The sequence below is a fragment of the Xenopus laevis genome, chromosome 1L (genome assembly GCF_017654675.1).
Source record: "Xenopus laevis strain J_2021 chromosome 1L, Xenopus_laevis_v10.1, whole genome shotgun sequence".
NCBI lineage: Eukaryota > Metazoa > Chordata > Amphibia > Anura > Pipidae > Xenopus > Xenopus laevis.
In genome coordinates, this window is record NC_054371.1 from 164,571,469 (window position 1) to 164,590,678 (window position 19,210).

The 19,210-nt window shown below is 40.6% G+C and overlaps 1 protein-coding gene across 3 annotated transcripts in view; it reads left to right on the forward strand.

Annotated features, from left to right (window-relative positions):
- cabp1.L (calcium binding protein 1 L homeolog) overlaps positions 1-844 on the forward strand; it is a 29,683-nt gene extending 28,839 nt beyond the window's left edge. For all 3 annotated transcript variants that reach the window (XM_018261586.2, XM_041566401.1, XM_018261589.2), the window contains one exon: positions 152-844. In XM_018261586.2, the coding sequence (XP_018117075.1) occupies positions 152-177 (26 nt within the window). In that variant the 3' untranslated portion in view covers positions 178-844. The remainder of the gene's footprint in view (positions 1-151) is intronic.
- The last annotated feature ends 18,366 nt before the right edge of the window (positions 845-19,210 follow it).

Consider the following 19,210-nt stretch of genomic DNA (forward strand, 5'->3'; position numbering starts at 1 on the left):
TATTATTTATATTAAGATGCCCCCCTGGCTGACGAGAACTGTAATTACCAGAATTAGTGTGTTAGTTACTGGTTACTTGAGCAGCACTGTGCTTTTTGATGGAGCAGAGGCTGTTATATATGTTAATTCATTACTTTTTTTTTTCTGGCAGAATTTGTCCGAATGATGTCTCGCTGAGACTGCGCTCAAGACACACTGCATGACGACCCCAAGGGGAAGTGCCCATGTCACCTACAGTACCTTATCCTGGAGGCACTGTTCTCTGCCACCCAGTTCCTGCCATCAACCAGTCCTCTTTTGAATCCTTCTGCCTTAACATCCCATAAATACAGGTTGTATTCCAAGCATGGGTCCTGTATGTACACTCATTTGCCCTGGATGTATATTCCTAATCCTCGGCAGGTAGAAGGATCATAAATTCTTATGCAAAAGAGAAGACTGCCTGCATGAGCCTTCCCTCAGTGTGTGACTTAACGTGACTTAACTCCTAGAGGATTTGTGCAATAATAGAATAGATGCAGCTTCCCATATTTCCTAACAAATGAATAATAATTGTCATTTTAAACTATTATTTGACTGACCTGCTTTATAAAGCAAAAGTGGGCATATATGTAGCACAGAGCCAAATGTGTGTATTCTGTGGTTACAGGTAAACTGGTTGTATATTTATATTTGAATTGCAGCCGGTGCTAATAATGAACTGACATTTACACAGATCGAAGGCTGATTGTGGTGCTGGCCGAGAATGCATTGAGCATCCTTAGTTTTGGCAATAAGTGGTCCAAGGAACATATTTAATACTACTTTTCACTGCCTGAAAAACAAATAAATTGAATTAAGTAAACTGCATGGTGAGTCATTTGGTGGCATGGAAATTCCTGTGTACAGAATAGCACCAGGTGCAGATTTGGGTATTCATACAGAAGTGTATATGCTGAAAATAATGGTTACATGTGGAGATGATTATAATGTTCATTTTCAGCAAATTTCAGCAAATAATTCAAATGCACAATTTAGTGGCTTGTTCACACGCAAAACTTTACACAGATATCTTTTATGTAAAAATGCAAAAAGTCTTTTCTAAAGTGTTATACATTTTAATATTAGAGGAACTCACCTCCATGCAAGTAAGTAGAATATCTATATGTTTATCTGTTACCTTTATATTTCTATTACAAACTGATGAAGACAAGAGGTCCTCTGCACTCATAATCAGTAGGCTAAGGTCTTCAAGACATTTTGTGCATTAAGCGCCTACAAAAATTCCCTCCCCTTATATTGCAAAATATTCGTGCTGACCACCTACGTCAAAGTCATCCCTGATTTGGCCAGTCCTTCACTCACTTCTATCTGATTCATCAAGCATTCTACTACTTTATTATACAGGAACTAAGTTTTACTGTACCTCCAACCTGTTCTCCAAGATGAAATGCTTGCAGTTTTTATGCCACATTTGGACACCACTGGGATAACCTGACTGTTGTTGGAAATGATGGGAGCTACCATATGAAGTTGGCCAAAAACTACATAACAAAAAATGTGGTCCCCTTATTTGGGGCAAGGTGACCTAAGGTGAAGTGTTGCACAGGCTGAAACCTTCTTCTTAAAGGAAAAGTAACACTAAAAATGTATAAGTAAAAATACATTCCTCCCCCCCTCCATTAATACTGCTATCCTTGACAACATTAACTCTTTTTAATATTTAATACATAGATAGTGCAATAAAATCTCTCTTCCGGTTGTGCACATGCTAGTACATAAATATGAAAGTAAAAACCATTGTGATTGGATGCCTGTGATTTTACTACCATTAAGGGTGAATGCCAGGGAATTCCCTACCATTCAGTTAAATCTTAAGCAACTGGACTTTCTGAGTTTTCTTGAAAAATCTGAGTGGTTTATTCTGTTTAATTCTACTAGATATTATAGGAATTCTACTAGATATGGTATATAATGAGCTGGATGAATGAAAATCTTCATAGACATGAAAGTTAAAAAAAGAAGCACAAAGAGAAATCATGAACCTCATTACACAATATAATCTTCAATCAAGAGAAATCTTTGTAAAATATCAAAAAAAAAAGAATATTTTGGCTGTGGTTTATCAATAATAATAATAATAATAGACAGACACAATACATTTTTAAAAACATGGAACCCCTGAAATCTTTATATGGTTCCTAACAGCCAGGGCCCTATCTATATTTAGCTCTGGTGGATCTTGAAAATGTGGAATATAATGGGAGGCCCATTTTTCCTATACAGAAAAAAATGTAAAAAAATCATCAAAGGTTATTTTTATCCCTCTCTGACTATACAACTATAACTCAATGTAACTAGCACTAAGAAATACCAGTGACTACCCCTCCTCTTTTTAATTCACATTCCCTGTATCCAGGAGAAGATTTATTTCATATTTATTTCATATTTATAGCATTTATTGTTCTATAACCCTCTGTTAAATCCTTAACTCCCTCCACTTAAGGCATGATCCCTGTATCTCTATTTATCCCCTTCCTTTACAGGGAGGAACAAATATTATATCTACAAACTGTCATTCTACAAATGTTTAACTGCTATGTCCTTCTTATGTTTATACTTTGAGAGGCCAATAAATGTTTGCAATAAAAAAGCAGAAAATGATTTTTTAAAAAGGCTTTATATCAGTACAACAAATGGACAAGACTAATTATAAAATGATATTCTCTGTGGACAAAAGATAGGTTAGTGGGGCACATAACATTAACAAGCACATGAGTTATCTAAGCCATTCTGATGGCATGGGCCCTCAATTAGGGGCAAATTTACTTCAAAATTACGTCAGCGATGGCTTCACTGACATCGCAACATTTGACCAGGTGTAGATTCGCCAGGACAAAGCTAATTCACGAAAATCCAAAATTGCGTCCAGGGAGCCAAACGCTTGCAAAGTTGCGCTAGCGTTACTGCGGCAAGCAAAGCGAAGTTATGCTAGCGTTCGCTAATTTGCATATGGCGGGAAGTTAAAGTTAAATGGACATATATGTTGCAGACAATACATTACACTACACAAGCCCAGGGAACCTTAATAAAGTAAACTAGAGTTGTTATATTGCCCTCCATATGTGCCCAGAATTTTTTGACCAAGTCCTATCTACTCTATTGCACTTCACCTGGTCTGAGCTGGCGAAGGAAAGTCTGGTGCAAGAGGTACAGGTAACGTTCAGTCAAATCTCAATCTAAGTGAATTAGCGTAGTTACGTTCGTTCGTCAGAGCGCAACTTTGCCTGGCGTTAGGGTGCGTAGTACCGCTAGAGTCTATCTCCTTTGCTAGCGAAGTTACGCCAGCGCCCGTTCGTAAATCAGCGAAGTTCCGAAATGACGTCATCCTGGTGAATTTTCCCTTTGCCCTTTAGTAAATTTCCCCCTTAGTGTTATCCAACTTTTCTGTACAAAATATTGTCCTTCCTATTTCTGTGTTTCTGCAATCCAGCCTCTCCGCTGCTCTTCTATTTGGGTCCTCCTATACTCGCATGCTGCCCTCTCTTCTTCATCATTATCCAGGGGTGCTGCACCAATGAGACAAGTTTCTTAACTCTCCTCAGGCATCAGCGCCCCACTGGTGGCAAAAATGCTGCTCCTTGTAGCTTTTAGAGACAAATTTAAAGTTTTCAAACTGGAAATTCGGCTCTTATAGCGCAGAGAGTGCAATTGCGTTCTCTATGCTAGCCTCATGGACCCCCCTGGGCCACATCCAGCACCAAAAAGGTGAGTGCAGGGGGCGACAGCAGCAAGGGTGGTAAAGGGGCCAAGATTGTCCCTGTCATTATCTGAAACCATTTGTTGTCCCTCAGATATACTGTACTCTATTTGCTTCATATGAGATGGTATAGAATGATATAAATTTGTGATGGTATGGTCACAAAGTCACAAAATATATGCAAATGCATATCATCAGATGCAACTTTAAACCAAAATAAAGTAACCTGTTTTTTTTAGCAGTAGACCCAGTAGCCAATACAAAAGCCCAATAATAGGGCAATTTGCTGCCTACAGCTGCTGGGGAAATACAACTCCCATCATCCCCCGACAACTTTATACATTGGCGGCAAGGTTTTAGGCTGAACAGTCCATAGACTGTGGATCCATGAGAAACAAATATGCTTTTGGATATCAGAATGAAGACATCAGTGCTTTACACAGTGACATCTAAAATACAATGGCAGCCAATGTACTTGTCCCATGGGTATTATTGTGCCCTAGTTATTGTTACACTAGTGTGCAATTAGCCTACTAAGTCACAGAACTAAAAGAAAAAGGATCGTGCAAGGACTTAAGTTCTCCTAAAATAGCTTCAGCTACAAGGACAGTGGGATAAAGCAGGGATCCTGGATGCATTCCAAAAGCTGGAAATCATATACACAACATGGTTGGCTTCTGGCTTAAGTAAACAAGCCAGACTTTTTACTCTACAGTCAACTCCCAGAAGTGCTACACTAGAACAATGCATAGTCTGAAGTTCAGATGGAACCAAGAATGGCTGACTCCACCTGTCTGCACCCAGGCATTATTATTAAAAAAACAAACACCCTATCCATATACAATAACAAAATCTAACTGCTAATAGTTATATACCACCCTTTCTTCTTTGTTCTCGTGGCTTTGTTTCACAGGCATAGCCTCCTTATCTAATTAAAACATGTTTCCTGTATTTCCCATAGCGTTTGACTGATTTTCACATCACTTTTTTGTATAATGCTCTGGGTCCATTAGCTTTTTACAAAGTTATTTTGTGGTTCATACCAACAGATTGTTATGCATGACTGGTTTGCATCATGTTTGACTGCTGGATGCCCCAACCTATTTAAGGCCCTGATCTTGGTGACCTTATGATTACAACATGCCCTACAAATTATGTTTCATTCTTCTGACTTGTTTTTAACCTGGCTTTTCTTAAATATCACTTGTAACCCTTACTAGTTTTACTGGACATGGGAGCCTAGCTTGAACATAAGTCTGTATTGTGTTAGGGAGAATAAGATTAGGGACTACATGGATCTACATGCATCCAGGTATGGGACTTGTTGGCCAGAATGTTGGATAACAGGTTGTCTAGATAAGGGGATCTTTCCATCATTTGGCTCACCATACATTATTTACTAAACATAATTTAAACATTAAATAAACCCAAAAGGATTGTTTTATTAACAATACAGATTAATTTGGTTTAGTTCAAGTAAAAGGTACTGTTATATTATTATAGAGAGAAGGGATATCATTTTTAAAAAATTTTCTTTTTATTAAAATGGAGTCTACGGCTGATGGCCCTCCCGCAATTTGGAGCATTCTGGATATCAGTTTTCCGGATAAAAGATCCTATACCTGTATAGAAGAGTAACTTGAGTGTATTACTGCGTGTATGTATACAGTGGCGTAACTTCAATACAGCACACCTGTATTGTAATCTCTATCATCCTCTGAAGTTTGAGCAGCGGGCTGGCGGCCAAAAATGACAGGGGGTGGGGGCGCAGTGGGGGTCCTAATGTAAAGCTATATAGAAAAATATGATGAATAAGGTAGATAAATAGATAGATGATATATAATATTGAGTATATATATATATATATATATATATATATATATATATATATATATATATCTTAGATTATATTCGTTTATCTGCATTTCTTAGCCCATATCTCAATAACCTTACCTTACTCTCAATTACCTTACAATCAATGTTATGTAACTGTACAAGAAATCAATACTCGGATTGGGTTTTGCAGTGTATTCATTTTCTGAGACATTTTCCTCCGACATCATCATTATCCCATTGGTCTATTAATCTATTAATCTCGGCGCGTTTATCTCTGAGCTGCTCTAGGAATGGAGCCATGTATGCTAGGATTACACTATCTAACAATGCAGCCCGTGTAAGCACTGCAACATCTTACATTTATATTGCTTTCATAGGCTTATTTCTAGGCTTATTGAGGTTAGACAGCAGGCTGTTACAGCAAAAAAAAATAACAGCTGCACAATACTTGATGTGTGCACGAGTATTATCCAACAACTAAAACCATTACTATTTATTTATAGAACTCCAATTATATTCTAACTGTACAGAAATAAATGTTAAGCCCCATAATGATGGGTGCATTTGTTTAGAGCTATTGACTTCACAGTCCCAGCATGCTGGCAGAAAATGCTTAGGGGACAAATAGCACATTAAGATAAATGGTGATCTTACAATTTCTCTGGGATTGCAGTTAATTCATGCGTTTTCTGGGACAATTCTTCCTCTAGTCTGTTTGAACTGCATATTGTCCTTCCAGCAGATGAAATATGGCATTGTGCACACACCCACATGACCTACACAAATGGACTCATTATGATTGTTCGGCTATAAAATAAAATACAAATATAAAAATACCAGATACAGTACTACTTGGCTCAATATAATAGCAGTGTGTACCATATTGCCGGCTGTATGAATGAGATGCAAAGCACAAACAGCAGTGAACTTGTGGTACAAAGAAGCACTGCACTAGGACTTCCTTTGCATATTGAGCCTTTAACCACTTTCCATTACAACAGCTAAATCACACATACAATTAAAGGGATTGTAAATGTATGCCCAAATCCTGCTCCATGATCACCTTTTCCCTCAAAGGCACACATTGCATGGAATTTACTTAGAGCAGTGGTGTCCAACTGGCAGACTCCCCCCCCACTTGTGTGGCCCCCTACATGAAAGTCTGCCTGCTGTGTCTGCTAACCATGTGTACGCTTTAAAAGGTATCACTGCAGAGATTAATTTGCACCTTCATTGTTTGCACCTCAAATTCTGACTATAAAATCCTGCATAGTTCACACATGTAATCCCCCCTGCATTGTTCACACCTGTGACACCTCTATTTTTCACACTTTAAAGCCTTGTACTGTTCACTCTCAGACCTAGACATTGTTCACCTGTTCATGCTTCATACAAACTGTTGGAGGAGCACCAGCACTGTGTTACTGTATGTAGTACATCTTAGAGTGGTCCTGATAGGTTTCCCTGTCTCCTGCTCTGTTCTGCTTTTCCTATGCTCCCTGTGTGCCATACTCTGCCTGCCCTATGCTCCACGTGTGTGCCATACTCTGCCTGCCCTATGCTCCCTGTGTGTGCCATACTCCACCTGTCCTATGCTCCATGCTTGTGCCATATTCTGCCTGCCATATGCTCCCTGTGTGTGCCATACTCTTCCTGCCCTATGCTCCCTGTGAGCACCAACCATTTGGTTTTTTGGTGTGCTACCACAATTAATGTTGACATGCCTGGTCTTGTAGCAACATGGGTGTGGTTTAAAGTGGGTGTGGTTTAAAACTGGGAGTGGTTAACACTGGCTTCCATTATTGGCCCTCCACCATGTAGACCAGAAAAATTCCAGCCCTCTGTACCATGGAAGTTGAACAGCACTCACTTCGATGAAAAAATATTTGCATACTTCACAAAATTCTGGGCCTAATTGCAGCAGGATGTAGTTATGGAGTTATGAGCCAAGGTTAATTTTTTCAGGTAGGGCTAGAGTGGATGAAATAAGTATTTAAATTAGTGTTGTATGGGCTGGCCCAAAACCCATGGGTTTGAGATGTTGCAGCACTGTTTTAGCAGATTGCGGGTGGGACAAACATGTCCAAAGCCCACCCACAGTAGTTTGGAATTTAAATAGCTATCTGGCAGCTAGGGTTATTAAGATGAACAGGAGAAAATGCATAGACATAGCCATCAACCAGAGTACTTACAAAACCAGAGGATTGTGTAGCACGCTTGAGTGCCACCAAAAAAACTGTGCCGGAAGTGACATCACGTTGCGTCACCCGCTGTACCAGAAGTGATGTCATACACATGCACAAACACTAGCCTGAAGCCACTGAATGCTGCCCCTGCATGTGCAACTCTCCTTTATGACCATCAACGAATACTACTGCACATGTGCACCGCAAATTTTAAAGAGAACAATGAAGAGCTGTGAAAAATCAGGGGAATGCAGTAGAGTGGAGGGTTGACAGCTCTGACAAAATGTAATAATAATAATACAATTGTAAGCTCACCAGCTCACCTGGACTGTGGGGGTCTGTAACTATAAAAAATAAAAAGGAAGACCAATTGAAAGGTTGCTAAAAACAGGACATTTCATAACATATTATTAGGACTACACTTTTAAAACCAGTATGACTGTTTTGCTTTCAACATGGATTTATTCTTCTTATTCTTGCTTCTTGCAAATTTATGCAAATCGCTGAAGAATCAGTAAATCAGTTTGTTTAAATTGTTTAATACTACAAGTTTAATACTACTATGGGTTCATAATTATATTGTTTCTGGATAATAGATACCCTAGTTCTATACATCAGGGATGCGTTTGCTGCAATATCTGCAGTGCCCATCTTTTTTCTGTAAGGATATGGGCACACAGGCTGTTGTTGCTATGTATTTTTGCAGGCTGAGAGAAGCAGATCTGCTCAGTGCACCTGCTCCATTGATTTGAAATACAGAAACAGGCCCGGATTTGTGGAAAGTCCACCTAGGCCCGGGCCTAGGGTGGCAGGAATTTAGGGGGGTGGCATGCTGCCCAGCCACACTCACATTGGTTCAAAAACATTGGGGATGCGCTGGAGAATAAAGGGCAGGGGACAGGGGCGAAGAACGGCAGTGGGCCTAGGGGCGGCCGCTATGTACATCCGGCCCTGTACAGAAATACTGACCTCAGCTTCAGCTCTGCTGTGTGTGACCATACACAGGCTGACTTGATTCAAATCAATGGAGCAGGGTCACTAAGCAGATCTGCTTCTCTCAACCTGCAACAATACACAGGCTAACAACAGCCACTAGCAACAGCCTGTGTGCCCATAGCTTACAGTTCCAAAACATGGATAGATAGCCTTGGAATAAAGTGTTATTCTCTTTTATACTGAGCTTGACTGATTGCTTGGAACTGCCTGCAGCAAATGAAGCAGCTGTTTGACAGTACCAAGGTCAGTATTTTGCTGGCTCAGGAGTCTCACAGTTACCAGTGAATACAAACCCTGTAAGCAGTCATATCTAATGCCAGAATTTTTCAGGGGTGGGGGGATTAAGTGAAGACAGTCAGCCTTGACAGTGGTGAGGAGGATTTTGTTTAGAAAGTCGGTAACTTTTTAGTTGTCAGGTTGTAATTGCACCACTTATTCCATCCTCTGCAGCTCCCCCCCCTTAAAAATAGGTTGCCAAACCATTTTAGCAAATTATAATATTTCTTGTATGGGTGAAGGCGTATTTTATACCATACAAAAGAGATAACAGTTCTTCCAATAGCCGAGTCATTTCTGTTCTCCCTACCTGCAGCGCTTCACAATTCCTGGCTTTTATGTTAGATTAAGAACACAAGATCCTTTGAAGCTTCCCAGGCTTATTACACTTCTCTTATGCCCTAGATTTCTTATTGTACTCTAGTGACACATTTTAGTAATTACTGAAGTAATTCTCCTAGCTTAGTTTTTTATTCTAGCGAGCACATGCTTTGACATTAAGTTTTAACTGTTTTTTTCTACTGAATAAATGTAAAAGTGTGCTAAACTATATACAGAGAGTATGATAATGGAGTTTTCTTAAAGGGATAGTCATGGGAAAAAATGTTTTATTTTTTCAAAACACATAAATTAATAGCGCTGCTTCAACAGACTTCTGCACTGAAATCCGTTTCTCCAAAGAGCAAACAGATTTTTTATATTTAATTTTGAAATCTGACATGGGGCTAGACATATTGTCAGTTTCTCAGCTGCCCCCAGTCATGTGACTTGTGCTCTGATAAACTTCACTCACTCTTTACTGCTGTACTGCAAGTTAGCGTGATATCACACCCCCCCCCCCCAGCAGCCTAACAACAGAAAAATAGGAAGGTAACCAGATAACAGCTCCCTAACACAAGATAACAGCTGCCTGGTAGATCTAAGAACAACACTCAATAGTATATATCTAGGTCCCACTGCAACACATTCAGTTACATTGAGTAGGAGAAACAACAGTCTGCCAGAAAGCAGTTCTATCCTAAAGTGCTGGCTCTTTCTGAAAGCACATGACCAGGCAAAATGACATGAGATGGCTGCTTACACACCAATATTACAACTAAAAAAAATACACTTGCTGGTTCAGGAATTAAATTTTATATTGTAGAGTGAATTATCTGCAGTGTAAACAGTGTAATTTAGAAATAAAAAGTACAATAAAATATACATTATAAAAATAATTACAGAAGCCCTTTAAAATCACAGAATTGCAAGGTGACGTCTGATAGACTTACATTTTAGGGGTTGGTTTAGGATCCTATATAATGTACACCCCCACGAGTCAATATGTTTGTTTTATTACTAACAAAGCACATTTTAATGGAATGGCAGATCAATTGCTTCCATAATAGGTATTGTGCATAATGTCAAGTGCAAGTTAAGCAACTTGTGTCTATTTGTTAATGTAGTGTAAGCTCTTGTCTCTTATCATTCTGGGACTGCACAGGGTAGGGCTTGCATAAGGATCTTCTCACACTAACAATGAACGAGACCCCCCAAGTTCCTATGTAGGAGGAATTAAAGTGTTTTAAAGTAATTAAAATATTAAGTAGCATTGTCCTGCACTGGTAAAACCATTCTGTTGCTTCATAATTATAATCAATTGAAATAGGGCTATATGGCACAGGTTAAATAGCGGATAACAGATAAACTCTGTAGAGCACCATTATATTCTACAGTGTTTATCTGCTATGTAACCTAGGTCGTTTCTCCTTTGAATGGCTGCTCCCATAGCTACACAGCAGCTTATTTATATACTACTATATAACTATAGTAGTGTGTATGTAGCAAACACACCAGTGCAGGGCAACAATACATTATATTTTAACTACTTTAAAACACTTTAAGTTGTTGGTGTTACTGTTCCTTTAAGACTCCTATATAAAGAACCTACTATTAATAGCTCTGTAATGCAACCCATGATCCTGCAGTGAGTAGAGTAGATGCAAATACCTAGAAAAATGTCAGCATTGGAAGGGTTGCAGGTAGTCTTGGATTTACACCCCCTTTGAAACTATCACAAATTTGTAACCGAGGAAGATCATGAACAGATTATGAATTTTTTTTTAATAGTGTTGGAATCATAAAATGAGTGGAGAAAATACTGCTCTAATTTTGTGGAGGGGGTAGGCAATTCATGAATGCAATGTGTATAAGAAACTGATCCGCACACACACTGATTAATGCAGTCGGGGAATATCCCCTTTTATTCAGCCACCAAACATCAACGTTTCGGGGGGGAACACCCACCCTTCATCAGGATCATCAGGTTCCTGATGAAGGGTGGGTGTTCCCCCCCGAAATGTTGATGTTTGGTGGCTGAATAAAAGGGGATATTCCCCGACTGCATTAATCAGTGTGTGTGCGGATCCGTTTCTTATACACATTGGTTGCTAAGGCACCCGGCCGGGTCAACGGAAGGAACGCACCACCAACTGCAGGATTGGTGAAATACAGGTGTGCGGTAGGAGAATTACATTGCAATTCATGAATGCAGCACCTTCAGGTAGGATCTTTGCTTTGGGCCCACCATTTCCCAAAAGTGGCTTGACTCCCATTCACATCATATTATAATGCTACCTTCATTTACCATCCAATTTGGATGGTAAATGAAGGTCCAAATTAAACTATAAATGAGCATCAGTGTTACACCTGGTGGGCCCTGCCAACCCAAGCCTGCCCTGAGCCAAGTGTTCCTCCCCCAGTGTCCGCAAGTAACAGATAAACTAGGTGTAGGCTGGCAATGAGTTTTGCAACTGGGCTGCGGGTCCCTGAGTTGACAGCCCAGACACCCCAGTCCGACTGTTTATAGCACAAGTATAATGCCAAGAGCAAGAGTTCACCTGACATATCACTTAAAGGGATCCTGTCATCGGAAAACATGTTTTTTTCAAAACGCATCAGTTAATAGTGCTACTCCAGCAGAATTCTTCCCTGAAATCCATTTCTCAAAAGAGCAAACAGATTTTTTTATATTCAATTTTAAAATCTGACATGGGGCTAGACATTTTGTCAATTTCCCAGCTGCCCCAGGTCATATGACTTGTGCCTGCACTTCAGGAGAGAAATGCTTTCTGGCAGGCTGCTGTTTCTCCTACTCAATGTAACTGAATGTGTCTCAGTGGGACATGGGTTTTTACTATTCTGTGTTGTTCTTAGATCTACCAGGCAGCTGTTATCTTGTGTTAGGGAGCTGTTATCTGGTTACCTTCCCATTGTTCTTTTGTTTAGCTGCTGGTGGGGAAAAGGGAGGGGGGTGATATCACTCCAACTTGCAGTACAGCAGTAAAGCGTGATTGAAGTTTATCAGAGCACAAGTCACATGACATGGGGCAGCTGGGAAATTGACACTATGTCTAGCCCCATGTCAGATTTCAAAATTGAATATAAAAAAAATCTGTTTGCTCTTTTGAGAAATGGATTTCAGTGCAGAATTCTGTTGGAGTAGCACTATTAACTGATTCATTTTGAAAAAAATCTTTTTTCCCATGACAGTATCCCTTTAATGTTTAAATGATTTTAAGCAGATTTAAAGTATGAAGATCCCAATTATGGAAAGATTCATTATCTGGAAACCCCCAGGTCCTGAGCATTTTGGATAACAGGCCCTATACCTGTACATTGGATTATTAAAGGGACACTATCATGGGAAAACATGTTTTTTTCAAAATGCATCAGTTAATAGTGCTGCTCCAGCAGAATTCTGCACTGAAATTCATTTCTCAAAAGAGCAAACAGATTTTTTTATATTCAATTTTGAAATCTGACATGGGGCTAGACATATTGTCAGTTTCCAAGCCACCCCAGTCATGTGACTTGTGCAAGAACTTTAGGATTGAACTACTTTCTGGCAGGCTGTTATTTCTCCTACTTAATGTAACTGAATCAGTCTCAGTGGGACTTGGCTTTTACTATTGAGTGTTGTTTTTATATCTACGAGGGAGCTGTTATCTTGTGTTAGGGAGCTGTTACCTTTACATTGTTCTGTTGTTAGGCTGCTGGGGGGGAAAGGAAGGGGGTGATATCACTCCAACTTGCAGTACTGCAGTAATGAGTGATTGAAGTTTATCAGAGCACAAGTCACATGACAATATGTCTAGCCCCATGTCAGATTTCAAAATTAAATATAAAAAAAATCTCTTTTGAATAATGGATTTCAGTGCAGAATTCTGCTGGAGCAGCACTATCAATGGATCCATTTTGGAAAAAAAACTTGTTTTACCATGACAGTATCCCTTACTGGAGTTGTTTTTATAGGAAAGGAAACAATACAAAGCTCTTTCAACTGATTACATCTAGGGGTTTGCTAATCCTGGATCATGATATGTTCAAAGGTTACTGCAGATTTCCCTAATGTTGTAGGTGAGCAATCTAATTGCTATTCCACATAGAATTTCTCAAAAAAGTGCAGAACCCTGATTTTAATTGACTCTAAGGGCTATTCCACACGGGGAGATAGCGACGCGTTTGCGGTCGCGGCGACAAAGCGCCGCGCCAGTCGCCGCGACCGGCGCAGGCGACAGTTTTGTATGGGCGCCTATGTAAAAACGCCTGTGCTAACCACACGAGGCGATGCGCTTTTCAACAGTCGCCTGAAAATGCCTCGCCAGGCTTTTTCAGGCGACTGTTGAAAAGCGCATCGCCTCGTGTGGTTAGCACAGGCGTTTTTACATAGGCGCCCATACAAAACTGTCGCCTGCGCCGGTCGCGGCGACTGGCGCGGCGCTTTGTCGCCGCGACCGCAAACGCGTCGCTATCTCCCCGTGTGGACTAGCCCTAAAACCTATAATTCAATAGAAGTGAAGCAGCCCCTATAACTGGAATTGCAGGTAGAAATCATCTTGTTTTGCAGACAAGCAGTTAGTCATTAAATTATCAGTAATGGCACAGTAATTATAGACTAGTATAAACCCCCTCCCCCTCCCTATTCCCTGTCCTCATTCATTCTATTGCCATTGGAACCAGGCCAGCAGTGAGCTAAAACCTTTTGATGTGTGGCAGATTAATGTCGATTAGTAATCCCAATATGTAAATGAAGCCTGTGTTGCAGAGGCCAAATATTTTTAGATGTTTTAGAAACTCAATTGATCGGGTTACCAATATAATTTACCTAAACAGTTGGCTGCTGTTCCATCTCAGCATGCTGAGGACATATTATTTAATATTTCATACCTAGTAAACTAGTACCCCTTCCTTCCTATAACCATAAGGGGGTTACAACTGTACCAGGAATCTTTGAAGACCTGTTAATGACAGTTTTTAACATATCTATATATCTATATATCAATGAAACAAGATCTGTTTTAAGCGATCCAGTTAGCAGAAAGGAATAATAGGATCATCTCATTACCAAACAGTTTAACTGTGGGATTATCCTGCTGATTAAATTGATCTCTCAACTCCGTTTCTTAAACTGGCCATAGACGTGTAGATATATGCTTATGTCCGACCTACCACTATCGACTAAAGCTGGCCCTAGACGCAAAGATCTGATCGAACGAATCGAGGATTTGTCCGATTTTCAGACCGTGTGTGGAGAGTCCCGCCATTTTTCATCAGGCGGAGATCGGTCGTTTGGTCAATCGGACAGGTTAAAAGATTTCTGTCGGCTGCCAATAATATCTCTGCATGTATTGCCGATCGTATGATTTTCAGTGGGAGACTGTCACCAGCTTTGTCGGACATAACTTTGCTGTCAGGGGCAGAACATTGGCTGATCTGTTCTTTTATACTTTATTTGATCGGAATGGTCAGTGGCAGGTCGGGAGATGGGGAAGTCAGATCGTATGATGATTCGTACGATCGGATCTTTGTGTCTATGGCCAGCTTAAATGACCGATCGCCATGTTACAAAAAATGTCGATCCACGGTCTAAAAATCGCACAAAATCTCTTTGTGTTTATGGCCAGCTTTAGTCTGCAATTCGAGTCCAAAAGACTTATGGCAGCACAAGAACTGGGATGGTTAACCATTGCTTCAAGTAAGGGGCTCTCTAGCAATCGTTAGTGATGAAAGACAGTCAAATTCCTCAAAAATAAAAAAAATAATCCTGTTCATCAATGATAAATTGTAGAAGGATGTTCATTGGTTGGAAGGAATATCAGGAAGATTCACCTTTTACACGTTTTTGCCATGACCTGTTTGCGTAAAGGACAACTAATCAAACCAATGCAATCTGCCTATGCACATGGGTAAGCAAAAGTTGGCCACATACAGTACACACCAAATAATATGGTTTCTAAAATTGGCCATAAATGGGTCAATATAAAGCCTACTCAGCCCTTCCAGACCAAGGGGCAAATTCAATGAATTGAACGCTCCGCCACACTTTGCAGCACTTCCGCAGGCTTATATGCATTACTACTACGCTAATTCTGTAAAATGAGAAGTTGCGTCTCAGCAGGCAAAGTTTTGCTAGCGTTAATTCATCAGCTCAAGCATTTCTTACCGATCTTTTGCTAGCGTTCAATTCTGCCAAAACTTCGTTAGTAATCTTACCCTTAGGGTACATATAAGTCGTACAGACATCTTTATTAGAGATGTTGGTGCAAATGCTTAAAGTGGCCATTTATTATTACACATGTCCAAGGAAGCTAAATAAAGACAAAAGAGATCCTCTAATGCCCTAGACATGAGCCCATCCTAAAACAAATGTGGCATGCTCCTCAAATTGTTTAAAATTTTTTTATCTTTAATAGTTAGGACTTGTGAAGGCAATTCTGCTTTTACAAATGAAAAGATGCTAGATTTTTTTTTTACAACTTTTATGACTTTCCGGCATACGGGATAAGATGTCACTGACATAAGATTGAGGAGGATGAATCTTTGTTTTATCAGTTCGCCAGGTGGCGAAGGAAACTCTGGCGAAAGAGGTAACGTTCTTTAAAATTCGCACTTTAGTGAATTTGCACAATAACGATCGTTCGCCTCAGTGAAGATACGCCTGGCGATAGGGTGCGAAACTATGCATCTACGCCTGTTAGTAAATTGACGGCAGGGCCGCCATCAGGGGGGGACAGGGGGGACAAGCGTACCGGGCCCGGGCATGAAGGGGGGCCCGGCAGCGCTGCATTTTTTTGAAGATCCGGGCCCCCCTTACGAGCGCCCGAGCCGTACGTCTTGCCTCTTCAGTGCCGAATGCGGAAGTGCCGAAAAGCCGAAGCCGATGCGACGAAAAGACCCGAAGTCACGGAAAAAGCCGAAGTCACGAAGCGCCGAAAAGACCCGAAGTCACGAAAACAGCCGAAGCCGAAGTCCTGAAGCAGCGCAAAGACCCGAAGTCACGAAAACAGCCGAAGCCGAAGTCCTGAAGCGGTGAAAAGACCCGAAGTCACGAAAGGAGGCGAAGTTGAAGTACTGAAGCCATGAGTTCAATTCTACTGAACACCAGTTTGTGTTTTTTTTTTTTAATCCCCTGGCCACCAATGTATTATTTTAATATTCTATAGGCCCCTGCCACCAATCTTTTTTTTAAAACTTTTGTTTTTGGGGCCCCAATTTTTTTTTTAACTCGTAAGGGGCCCCTTGCCACCATTGTTTTTTTTTGGGTTTTTTTTTTAAAAAAAAAATTAATTTTCTTTTTGGTGGCCCCAAATTTTTTTAACTTGTAAGGGGGCCCCTGCCACCAGTTTTTTTTTTTTTTTTCAAAAAAAAATTATTTTTTTTTTTAAATTTTTTTTGGGGCCCCAATTTGTTTTTAACTTGTAAGGGGGCCCCTGCCACCATTTTTTTTTTTTCCAAAAAAATTTTTTTTTCTCCAAATTTTTTTTTTTTGGGGCCCCAATTTGTTTTTAACTTATAAGGGGGCCCCTGCCGCCAATGTTTTTTTTTTTTTTTCAAAAAAAAATTAATTTTTTTTCAAATTTTTTTTTGGGGCCCCAATTTGTTTTTAACTTATAAGGGGGCCCCTGCCGCCAATGTTTTTTTTTTTTTTTTTAAAAAAAATCAATTTTTTTTCAAATTTTTTTTTGGGGCCCCAATTTGTTTTTAACTTAGAAGGGGGCCCCTGCCACCAATGTTTGTTTATTTTTTAGTTTTTTTTACATTTTTTTTTGTTGGGGCCCCAAGTTTTTTTAACAGGGGGCCCCTGCCACCAATGTTTTTAAAAAAAAAAAATTTTAATTTTTTTTTTTTTGGGGCCCCAATTTTTTTTATAAGGGGGCCCTGACCATCAATAGCTTTTTACAACTTGTGTGGGGGGGGGTTACTTTTTTAGCGCTGATGTCTGTGTGGTCTTTTAACTGCGATGTGGGCGGGATATGGGGCGGAGCTTGGTCGTCAGTGTGGGCGGGGCCCAGGGGGCCCCAAAAATTTTGTTGTACGGGGCCCCGTGATTTCTAATGGCGGCCCTGGTTAGGGATCTACGGAAATCAGCCATATGGACTCCCAATCTGCAAATACCAGGTGGGAATCGGGTCTGGGTTAGGGGGGCCCATGAGTCCAGTCCAACCTGGGCAACATGTTGCAAGAGAAGAGTCTGTAACTGTGGGATAATGGGTCTGATTTATGAAGTGCAGGGCAGGGTGCAAAATGAAATTTTTTTACTTGCACTTGGCAGCTTGCCCAAAAGTAAGTGTCCCTATGCACAGCTCCAGAATGGAGAGCAAAGAGCTGCACATATCTCGTGAATACAGTGCTGCCTGCATTTGGCAGTGGAGTGGGCTGGGGTTGGCACATGGGCATACCCTTTGGACACCCCAAAACTTCCAGACTATTGAAATAATGTGGCAGAAACTCCCAGTTTCAATAATGCCTTGCATGTTCTGTGATTAACAGACCAGTAAAGATAATTAATCGAATTAGTGACCGGTAAGTAACTGCGGTTTATTTTTTTTGTTGCAGGACACTAATGGGCCCATATGGGATGGACCGCACTGTGTACTGCATGGAGTTCAATGACTGTGCCAATGGATTGGGTGAAGTATTAGCAATTTATTGTAATTAATTGGATACAGAATGATATCAAAAAATGAGCTTATGCTAGGGATGCACCGAATCCACTATTTTGGATTCGGCCGAACCCCCGAATCCTTAGGGAAAGATTCGGCTGAATACAGAACCAAATATGCAATGCCCATATGCAAATTAGGATTCGGGTTCGGCCGGGCAGAAGGATTCGGCCGAATCCGAATCCTGCTGAAAAAGGTCGAATCCTGGCCGAATACGTAACCAAATCCTGGATTCTTTGCATCCCTAATATATGCACATGCCTGCAGCCCTCATTCACCCAACAATCAGGCCTGGATTTGTGGAAAGGCCACCAAGGCCCAGGCCTAGGGCAGTAGGATTTTAGGGGGGCCGCATGCTGCCCAACTACACCCACATTGGTTCAGAAACACTGGGGATGCGCAGGAGATGCGATTGTTTTTTAAATTTCCCATGCACCAATCCCCATTGCTCTAGTCACAATGAAAATTTGTACAAATAAAAGGGAGGGCAGCGGGGAGCCTGCTATGTAAATCCGGCCCTGCCAACAATGCTCCTGCCCCAGCACCATTTGTTATTCTCTGCATCAAAAATATAAGAAAGATTACTACCTGGTAGTGCTTGATAGGTACCTAATCTATAGGGACAAGGACAAGGGGGAGGTGTTGGAAGGGTTACTGCCTGCTCTGATTTTATTTCCCCGCCAGAAATAGGTATTGGTAGCTATAGACACAGTAGGTGCCTAATATGTAGGGGTAAAGACAAGGGGAAAGTGTTGGGTTGCTGCCTGTTCTACCACCAACATCACTAAAAGTAGACCTCACATTAGTAAAGTATGGGTACTCCTGGGTTAGACACAAGGGGAAAGTGTTGGAAGGATTACTGACTGCTCTCCTTTCATCTCCCATATAGAAATAAGTATAGGAAGGGTCACTGCCTAAAAGCAACCAATCAGCAGGCAGAAATGACTGGGCAGTGGCTTGAAAACACTCATCTATCAGGAAATATAACCTGTAGCGATTCAGAGCATCAGGACATTGGTTTAGATATACAGCATATCTCATAAAGTATTAAAAGATCTCACCAAAGATCTCACTCAGAAGAGTATGTATCTAATGGCACGCCAACTTGCCACAGAGTGTATGCTCCATGTGCCAATGCCCACTGATGCTGTTATCAGCTGGCCCATGGGAAGGGCTTTATGTCTTATACATTA